Source organism: Plectropomus leopardus, unplaced genomic scaffold, assembly GCF_008729295.1.
Source record: "Plectropomus leopardus isolate mb unplaced genomic scaffold, YSFRI_Pleo_2.0 unplaced_scaffold432, whole genome shotgun sequence".
NCBI classification, from domain to species: Eukaryota; Metazoa; Chordata; class Actinopteri; order Perciformes; family Serranidae; genus Plectropomus; species Plectropomus leopardus.
Window position 1 is genome coordinate 1 of NW_024647342.1, and position 10,795 is coordinate 10,795.

The 10,795-nt window shown below is 38.0% G+C and overlaps 1 protein-coding gene across 1 annotated transcript; it reads left to right on the top strand.

The window, feature by feature from the left end:
* Nucleotides 1-2,724: 2,724 nt before the first annotated feature.
* On the top strand, nucleotides 2,725-10,530 carry LOC121939199 (cholinephosphotransferase 1-like). The gene is made up of 7 exons (XM_042482282.1): nucleotides 2,725-3,149; nucleotides 7,796-7,943; nucleotides 8,047-8,188; nucleotides 8,773-8,857; nucleotides 9,329-9,460; nucleotides 9,543-9,701; nucleotides 10,342-10,530. Exons 1-7 carry the CDS (start codon nucleotides 2,910-2,912, stop codon nucleotides 10,513-10,515), a joined length of 1,080 nt encoding a protein of 359 aa, XP_042338216.1. The 5' UTR covers nucleotides 2,725-2,909; the 3' UTR covers nucleotides 10,516-10,530.
* The last annotated feature ends 265 nt before the right edge of the window (nucleotides 10,531-10,795 follow it).

Genomic DNA, 10,795 nt, shown 5'->3' on the forward strand with positions numbered 1-10,795 from the left:
GTTAGATATGAAGCTACAGCCAGTTAGCTAAGATTAGCAAAAAGACTCACAGAGTTAAGTAAAATTTTGGATGCATTATTACATTTAATAGAATAAATTTACGTTTGCATGTTGCATTTACTTAAGTGAAGGATCTTTGTGCTTCCACCACTGTTAGCATATTGCGGATGACTAAAAACAGTGTACGCTTCACTAATGTGATTTTAAAAAAAAAGATTATGGACCCGCATTGTATTTCGGTGGAATCATCGATGCTTCTGGTTCTGCAAGCCTGAGCTGATGCAGAGATTTAATGTGCATTGCAAACACGAGCTATTCTGAGCGCCTTTCAAGTTCTTTTACTCGGTCTCCACTGTGGTGAACACTTCTTTGTTCAATCTTTGATCTGCTTGGTCAGCCTCTTGCTCTCTCCTCCACTTCATTCTCTCTCTGTTTTTCACTCTCCACACCTCCTCTGTCCCTTTCAAGAGTATCATGAGAGATTTTTCCTCTCGTCCCTCAGGAGGCTTCACCTTCTACGAGCTCATGCAACGCGGAGTACCCCTACACCTGATTGACAAGTACATGAATGAGAAGATTGTGGAGCAAGAGAAGTAAAACGGGACAGAGTGCAATGAGACACTTTAGCTTTGCAGACATCTGCCGCCACTAGTAATCCTCTTCTCTCACTCACTGACGTCAGTGGCCTGAAGATTGGATGGAGGGATGATGGAGGGATGGTGAGACAGGTGGAGGAGTGTGGGGGAAGGGTGTACTGGTCTGTGGTGTGGCATGCTGTGTGCAGGTTTGGAGCTAGTTACCATAAGAATTTTAAAAAAGCCACTTCTTTGTCACCCTCTTGTGTTCAAAAGACTCTGTTTCAGCTCAGATGCATGCCGGTAATGTTTTGGTTCTAGCTTTGATAAGTACATGTGGTGTATAAGAAAATAAATAATATATAGCACAGTGGCACACACTTACAGTATTTCACATGTTGATTCTTGCTGGGAGTGTCTATTGAAGGTCACAATTTGTTTCCAGGGTCTGAAAGAAGGAAACGGGGAATGTATAAACAAAGGTTTAGTGTGTGTATGGTGTGTCAGAACTTCAGTATGGCAGGACAAATGAAAATAGACCAGAGTAATGTTGGATAAATGAATGTGTCAGCCCTTTCTAAGATAATTTACATCAATATTTGTGCATTTCATTTTTTCTCCGTAGGTCATTTTTGTCTCATAAGTGAGAAAATGTAGAGGTTTACACACAGTCCATATTCTGCATGACACATTATGCTTTTTGGATTCATGTTGGACTTGAAGCTTGATTGATGCTCAGTCATGTGCGCATGCCTTTACCTTTGTAATTATGACCCATGGATTACAATAAAAAAACATTTTAAAAATGTTTTTTTGTTGTGTGTGCTCTTTTTGTTTGGGACTCATAATAGTTTGACTATCAGTAAAAAAAAATATATTGAAGCTTTTACACAGAGCCTTATTCTTGAATAAATAAATTCTAAAATTAGAAGAATTAGGCTCTACTACTATATTTGACTGACAGAATATACACAAAATTTATAATTATTTGCTTGAACAACTTGAACAACTTTAACACATTAAATCCCACTAGAGGTGTAGACCGGGACATAAAATATAATTAAAAAAATAAGTACAATTACATTTATTGATCAAAAATAGCCTAAATGAATAAATTTAAAATCACTGGAGACTGTTGTTACATCCTTCTTATTTCCTCTGGGAATTTGGGGGAAGTTTTTCACATTATACAGTGAAATAGTTACACATTATGGGTGTTTCAATATTAATTATTAATTAATTACATAAAAAAAATATTTTTTTATAATAAGTAATATATATATAATTCTAATATATTAAAAAAATCAGAGGTTCTCACTAAGCCCCTAATCACCTTAAGTCTCTAGAAACATGTATGGGGTTTCTGCGGCTGGCCCCTGCCCTCCTGTCATTTTGCAAACGTGGCCCCCATGCAAAAGGAGTTTAGTATCCCTGATCTAGATTGATGAATAGCACTACAGGTAAGAGTTAACCCTTTGAAACCTGGACAAATTGCCTTGATTTCTTTCAAAACATGGAGGAAAAAAGGCAACAAGTAACAGTTACAAGAAATGACCAAAAAATTAGCAAGAAATGAAAGAAAGAAAAGTAAAATCAAACAACAAAACAGCCAGAAAAAAAGTGCTAAAAACAAAAAGAAAAAAAAATTGGAATGTTTTATTTAATGGAAAATTTGAGGGATTTGTGGGACATTTCTAACCAAGTTGCTAATTGTCTTTTATCCCGTGTTTTTAAAAGACATCAAACCAATTTGTTCAAGTTTTGTCCCTTTAAATGCACAGAAAATATAATAGTTAGCTTAATAAAAGTGAATGTACTCCTTAAATCTCTACATTTAGTAAGTGAAATTATAGTTATTCTTTCTAATTTCAACATGTAGCGCTACAAACTAGGATGAGACATTCAAACATTAAAATGAGTATTTTCCTTTAATACTTACTGTTGTTTGAATATGATTGAATTAATGGATAAAAACTTCTAAAACCACTCAACTGTCGTTTTAGTTTTGTATTTTTTACGTGCCAACTGACACATTTTGCCAATTATTACAGCACATAATGGTTGAAATAACCGCGCATTTACTATTTGTTTACGTTGTAATTTAAACTTCCCGGTACGCAGCTGTATCATTCCCTTCCGGTCCCTCGCTTCCTGCCGAGACGCACCTCGACCAGAAACGTACAGAGTATCGATCCTCATGGTTCCGCTGTGGAAATGGCCTCGTACAGTCACCGAGCTATAAATGCCAAATGAGCTGCTTTATTTTGGAGAGAGAAGAAAGCCCCGCGTGAAGTTTGTTACGGTAATCTGAGGAGTGACTTGGCAGAAAAAACAATGCCACATTTCCTGTGGCCGGAGCCGCTGTCACCCGCACAACTCAAGCGGCTGGAGGAGCATAAATACAGCTCCTCCGGTCGGTCTCTGTTTGAGCCCCCGTTTCAGATCTACTGGAACTGGCTCGTCCAGCAAACTCCGACATGGATCGCACCAAACACTCTGACTATTGTCGGACTGCTGGTGAATATCCTCTCCACGATGGTGCTTGTCTATTATTGTCCCACGGCAACAGAGGAGGTGAGTAAAGCGACCTTGGCCAAAGTTTCTACACGGGGACTAGCCTCGATTATGTGCCCTTCTCTGGTATGGAAAGAACGCGGATCCTCCATACAAAAGTTGCATAAGTTAAAGTTGCGTTGCCACCTGCGCCAACTTCACACGCGTCAAAAGCCACTATGAAATATTTTTTTCAGTCAGCAGAGCCTGCTTGTTAATTCGGCATACGTTTTAGCCTTACAGCTACTCTTGTTTTAATAACATTTCCACTTCATTAATAGGGTCACCCTGCTCTCTTAACACCCGCGGTGTGTTGTGGCAGCGGGTTCAGGCAATATTAAATGAATCACTCTGGATAGTTAATGTTTTATTTAAGAGGCAATATAAACCGAATTGAAGAGTGTCTCTTGTTTGTTTGGGAATTATATTAAAATTCAAGTTTTCACATTTGTACGGACACAGACAAGCGAGGGCGCTTTAAATTGTAAGATTTTTAAATTGGATTTGGTGTGACATCGCTTGTCTCGGGAATACGTGTCCATCATCGCGTTAGTTTTTGGAAAGTTGACAGCTTTGACGTTATGTTTTGTGTTGCTGTTTGCCAAGGCTCACGTGATGCAGTGTTGTTGATGGTAAAACACAGAAATTGTAAGGAAAAATGGTGTTGCTGTTTTTCATGAGGCAAACTATGGTTAGTTATACTACCAACAGTTACTTACACACTAACAACAGAGGAAAAAAATATTCATATTGCTCAATTGATGTGAAATGGCTCCAGATCCATCCATGAATGGATTAATGAATGGGCCCAGAAGACATTGGTCCAAAGTGTCAGGGCCCCTCTGACCTTCACCTGCAAAATGTGGCTTGAGGAGACACATACTGACCAGGAAGAGACTCAAAATGACCCAAAAAAGAGGCAAAGTAACTGCAGGGATATACAAAATAACTACATAAAGGTGCAAAACAATCATAAAGAGACACAAAATGACCAAAAAAGACACAAACTTTAAATCAGAGACACCAAGTAACCTCCAAGAGACACAAAATGACACTGAGATGAAAAAAAAAGATGCACAAAATGACCAAAAAGACACAAACTCTACCTCTACCTCGAGACTCAAAAAGACTACACTGAGACACAAAACCCCAAAAAGATGCACAACTACTGACAGATGCAAAATGACTACAAAAAATGACCTAAAAGAGACACAAAATTACCACAAAAACTGACACCAGCTGACTACGGTGAGACACAAAAGAGCAATGAAAAGATGCAACATGGCTACAAAAATACGCAAAACTAAACAAACACACAAACTTTACCTCAAAGAGACACAAAATGTCTACAATGAGCTGCAAAACCACAAAATATGCATAACGACTATGAAAAGATGCAACATGACTGCAAAAATACGCAAAATAACAAAAAAAGCCCACACAAACCTAACCTCAAAGAGACACAAAATGACTACAGACATGAAACTGCAAAGGGATGCTTAAAAACTACAAACAGGCGCAAAAACACAACAACGTCTGTGTTTCTTGCTTTTTTGTACGTGAGCTGTTGGTGGATCCTTCTGCAGATCTGTGCCGAGGGGCCCATTGTGTCATAATCTGCCCATAGATGAGCCTCTAATGTATTCTATAACAAACCTATAACCTATGGTCCAGTAAACTTGTGTCTGTAGAGCAGTGACCCATGCAGGTGCTTAGGTGTGTTTATCAGATTTACACCTTTGTCCAATCCAACTAAGTCCACAGTCCACGCAGCATGCTGTCGCTGTCAAACTCCACATGTGCAAAGGTATTTCAGTTCCCTCTGTTCATCGTTTCAGTATTGCTGGGTCACTCTTCTTCCTTGACTGTAAAGGTATGAACGTTTCAAATCTGTGCAAACAAACACCTATTAAAGGAATTCATACTATAATGGACACAGTTTGACTCTGTCCCCACCGGTCCACGAGGCTTTTAGGACTGTAAAGAAAACAGCAGGATCTCTGAATATTTAGGACAGCATGAGATTCTCCGGAAACACAGACTGTCTTTGTCTCCCTCCTCTCACACACTCACAAGTATACACACACTGTAGTGGTAAACACGCTGGGTTGGCCGGCTCTACCGTCCAGATGGTCCATAACCTCCACCCCAGTTAGAGGAACTGAGTCACACCAGTCAGCAGGAATCCCTCTTTCCCCAAACCTACGACACACACACAGATACACGTGGTGTGTGTGTGTGTGTGTGTGTGTGTGTGGAGAGTGTGTTACGACTCAAAAGTGATGAGGAGCAGTTTTAATTGAGCGTGCACGTCCTCTCGTTTTGTGATAAACTTCTTACATCTATATTTATATCCACAGATCCATTAAAAAAGAATATTTTTAGCTTTTTAAACACCAATTCCCCCCCTCAACCAGCCATTGCAACCTCTATCTCTTCATATTTTAATAAATAAATAATTTAAAAAAGTTTCTTTAAAAAGTAGTAAAATTCACGTAGCAAACAAACAAAAATAAGCACTTCAAAAAAATAAGAAAAATCCGGTGAATACATTTTTAGCAAAATAATGTGCATACATTGACAGGAGGTTTATCAGAAAGGCACAGCAGGAGTGCATGATTTCAGGAAGAGAAATACTTCATATCTTAGTTGCTCTTACATATAAATGCACGGATTTATTTTAAAAACATAGAGAATAAGAAGTAGGTAAAGAAAAAGAAATATGTGCATTATGCTACAATATATAACAATCTATGTATAATAAAAAAAATAAGAAATATGTGCGTTATACTGCAAATTGTGTTATGTATGAATGCAAGAATTGAACAAGTAAGAATTAAATAAGAATATTAGTTGAAAGGATATCAGACGGTTGAATTATTGCAGAGTGCTGTACAGAGTTGAATTATTGCACAACTCATTGTGCACATTTCCATTGCCTCACAGTAATCCTGCTTCCTCTCAGCAGGAACACAGCATTTCATGGTTTATTTAGTTTTTGTAGCCTAAAAGTAGCCATGCTCATTAAATATATGGCATTTTCATTGTGAAATAGAGAACCTGCTTTTTTCCCGTGACGGTTATACTTTTTTATGTCACACAAGCATCTAAAGTTTTCAGCCCATATCAGTTATAAAACACTGCTTGTGATGTATGATTTGTAAAATGAGACCTATTTCACCTTTTTTTTTTACTAAACTTTAAATTCATATTATTTGAAACATCTGTGTAAGATATTATATAAATATAGTTGTGCCACACACTTAGTTTCATTTTGACATCGTTCCTTTGCTTTTTGGCTGTAACTAACTGTTATCGTCACCATAGACGAATGAGCAGATCACAAATATCAGGAAAAAGATGCAACAGTATGAAAATGTCATATCATGATTATAGTGATAAAGTTATCATGGTAATCAGTATAATTTCCATGTTAAAATGTGCTGAAATTGTCCAGAAAGTAAATCATTTCACCAAGTTTTATCCTGAAAACTACAAATAGAATCAGCAGCGTTTGTTGTTTGCATAAACATTAAAATAATAACTTAGCCAATGTCTTATGCAAACATTATGAAAAAGATATTGAACGTGCATAAATGTCAAAGGCTGCCAGTCTTTGAAATGTTCGCTCGAGGACTCAGAACCAGCAGCATCACAGGGTTTGCCTGCGTCACACCCACTCTGTAAATAAGGAAATGCTAAGACAAACTCATGTTGCACTCATGCAGCGTCTCTGAGACTGTTCCTAACTTTTTCTAAAAGTGTTTTTTAAACCATTTCATACCTAAAATATTACTCCTCGTGAGCTCGAATAACCCTGCAATCCATTGGAAGTCAAAAGTTCATAAAAAATCCTGACTTTCAATCTAAATACAGAAGAGCATCTGTTGGGGAAACATGGGCGTCAGCTTCAAACTCGTATTTATAGTCAAGTCTCGTACAACAGTGCAAAATTGTGCGACGGTTCACAAAAACTTCTCGAGCACAAATCGATGGAAATGGAATTGATAGCTAAAATGTTAAAGCGCATTTTATAGCAAAAACTACATATAACGTTAACATTTTGAAACCTGAGCAAAGATTTCTTTCTGGTACAAGGCACAAGAAATGAAAAAAGAAATGATGCAAAAAATTGCAAGGAATTTGTAAGAATTTGTAAAAAATACAAGAAAAATACCTCAAAATTAGTGAAAAAAATAAATAAATAAAAAACAAGATTCCTGAAAATTTGAGGGCAAAAAAGAAATTTAAAAAAAGCAAATAATCTGAAAACATTTATTGAAAAAAAAATAAGGAAATTACTTAGAAAAGTGCTTAAAAATTTTAATACTTTTATGAAATAATTTAAGATATGTAATTATGTTAATTATACAGTTTTCCCTAGACATTTTTAAAAAATAATTTGCAGTTGCTGGTTGCCTTTCGTCACATTTCTGAAAAGGAAAAACGCACCAACTCGCTCAGGGTTCAAAGGGTTAAATAAAGTAAAATAAATGATAAATGATTCTGCGTGACTGTGCACCGTAGGCACCGTCACGCTGCTGTGAAGTCAGGTTTGTTTTTGTTGGGCTTGGTGGTCTTAAATCTGACTTAAATGACCAAGTTTTCCAAGTTGCGAGAACAACGGATTACGAATTAAAGTCCGTCTCTCCTTCCTCCACCTCCAGGCTCCAGCATGGGCCTTCATCATGAGCGCTCTGGGCCTGTTCATCTACCAGTCTCTGGACGCCATCGACGGGAAACAGGCCAGGAGGACCAACAGCAGCTCGCCGCTGGGGGAGCTATTCGATCACGGCTGCGATGCCGTCTCCACAGGTGCTTAACTGGTTAACACTGGACAATTACAGACAAACTGAGAACGACAGAGACGTCAATTATTTGTCTGTTGTTCTCTTTCTTTCTTTCTTTCTTCCTTCAGTCTTTGTTGCGATAGGAACATGCATTTCATGTGGAATAGGAAGATACCCAAACTGGATTTTCTTCTGTGGTTTCATCGGGATGTTCATGTTCTTCTGCGCCCACTGGCAGACCTACGTGTCCGGGACGCTCCGCTTCGGCCTGTAAGTCGCACTTTCAGCAGCATTCGGCATTGAAACTTGAGCAAATTGACTTGATTTCTTTCAAAAACATGGAATGAAGGCAATTAACAACTAATTGAGAAATAACCAAAATAATTCACAAAGCATAATAAAGCATAATAAAGAATTCCAAGATAATTAACAGAAAATTAGCAAAAATTAATTTAAAAAAATAATCCAGGAAATGACCTGGTAAAAAGGACAAAAAATTGGGAAAAAAAGGTAAATATGGCTATATATGAGTGAGCTCTGTTCATCTTATCTCTTTTAATGCATGTTTTATACAGTTGATGCTCAATAAAAATCGTTAAAAAATATGGCTATGTCTGTATTGTTTGATAATTTAGAAAATTATTTTCTCTCTTTTTTATAAAGCTGGTTTTCTTGTCACCTTTCACTAATTTTTTACTTTTTTTTTTTAAAGAAATCAAACCAATTTGTTCTTGTTTTGAATTTTTTAACTGCCTGTTGAAGATGTTTAATGCAGCACAAGAAAACTGATGTTGATCCACGTTTTAAAGGGTTAAAATAATAATCTCAGTCTTCTCTTGTTGCTTTTTTCACAGGATTGACGTCACAGAGGTGCAGATCGCCATCATAACCATGTACTTGATGTCGGCTTTCGGGGGCGTGAGCCTCTGGCAAACCACGGTAACAGATATGTTTTGTAGCGCCACATGTACAGATACTGAACACACACACACACACAAACACACACACACACACTAAGAAACTCTTTCATTTCACCTTGTCGTAGTAAAAGATTTTTCACCATCAGTTTTCACACCAGACTTAATATCTGATCAGTTCCTAGTTTTTAGTCGTCATTCTTTAAATAGAATTTGTGTTTTACTTTTACTCCGTGCTGCCTTTGGAGGCTTGACTTAACATCACATGAGAGAAGGGAGAAGGTAAATATGGCTAGCTAACGCCATGGCAACAGGTCATCTATTGGACATGATCTGGCTCAAAAAAGCTGATGATGTCACCCGCATTTTTTTTTTTTTGCTTTGCCCTCCCATCTCGCTCAGCATGCCTGCAGCTTTCAATTAAGCTCTTTTCTTCTGACTGAAAAGATGATTTATGTACAAGCTTTAATTTGACCTGCATGTGTTTCCGTAGTTGCCCATCCTTGGACTGAAGCTGTACGCCTTCCCCATCATGGGCATCATCGGCGGGGCCCTCTATTCCTGCTACAACTACTTCCATGTTATTTTGAACGGAGGTGTCGGCAAAAACGGCTCAACCGTGGCTGTAAGTCATCAAACATTCACACTTTGCTTAAAGTCTGATCAAAATCCGATGAGGCGTGCTTCATGACGTCCCCTCTGTTCAGGACACCAGCGTGCTGACTCCCGGTCTGCACGTCGGCCTCTTCCTCACCCTCGCCTTCATCATTTTCAAGAAGTCGTCGAGTCAGCTGTTCGAGCTCCACCCCTGTCTCTACCTGCTCGCCTTTGGCATGGTCATCTCCAAGATCTCCAACAAGCTCGTGGTACGTTTCATCGTGTCTCGAAGTTGCAACCCAAAACAGTTTCAGACATCCGTTAGCAGCTACTCTGTGGTGCATCTGTTTACAGTGCAGCCAAACAAACTAATATAATTATGTAGTTGATGATGATGGTAAGGTTTGCGACTGCGAGTCATTATGGCCTATCATGACGCCTGTTTAAGTGGGATGCACGATATTGGATTTTTTGCCGATATCCGATATGTCAATATAATAACAACCAACACTGATATATTTACTTTTTTCCCACCTAATTTTCGTGATCAAGTCTCTTATGTAGTGGAATAAACGTCATATTATGCATTTTCTTATCGTGGCGTCCCACCAGCATATGGAGATATAAAATACGATGCTTTTTAATGTTTAATTGTGCAAAATAAGAAAAAAAAACTTCAGCTTAGGATTGTTGTTTTTTTTGGGCCAATTAACTTGGTCAATAAAAAAAATTGTTATATCGCCAGAAATTAGCATGTTGGCTGATTTTGATATTTCATTTTAAAGCCAACATCAGCTGATACACGATATTATCGTTCATCCCTAATTTTGTGTATTATTGCAGGTGTTTAAAATATTTTGGTATTAATCGGAGTTTTCTTCCCCTCATTTTTTGTCCCCGTGTCTGTAGATCGCACACATGACCAAGAGCGAGTTGCATCTCCCGGACACAGCCTTCGTCGGCCCCGGCCTCCTCTTCCTCAACCAGTACTTCAACAGCTTCATCGACGAGCACATAGTCCTCTGGGTCGCTTTGGTCAGTGTTTCACACATTTATAGTTTTAATGAATTCTTCTTTTTTTAAGGGCTACTCCAGAAATGATTATATAGTATTATATTGTAATACAGCTCCCTTGACTGATAATCACCATTTGACATGAGTGCGACCTCTTAACTGAGCTAACTGAGCTGTTTGACTATTATCATTAGGTGGGTAAACACTTCTGTTTAACCCTTTGAAACCTGAACAAATTGGCTTGACTTCTTTCCAAAACATGGGAAGAAGGCAGTGAGAAATGAAAGAAGAAATGACCCAAAGATTTGCAATAAATTAGTAAAAAGATAAGAAAAATTACTTTAAAAAA

Coding starts and splice junctions, on each gene's coding strand:
- LOC121939199 (XM_042482282.1), top strand. CDS start 2,910: ATGCCACATTTCCTGTGGCCGGAGCCGCTGTCACCCGCACAACTCAAG. Junction 8,858..9,328: donor TGAGCCTCTGGCAAACCACG/GTAACAGATATG, acceptor GTGTTTCCGTAG/TTGCCCATCCTTGGACTGAA. Junction 9,702..10,341: donor AGATCTCCAACAAGCTCGTG/GTACGTTTCATC, acceptor CCGTGTCTGTAG/ATCGCACACATGACCAAGAG.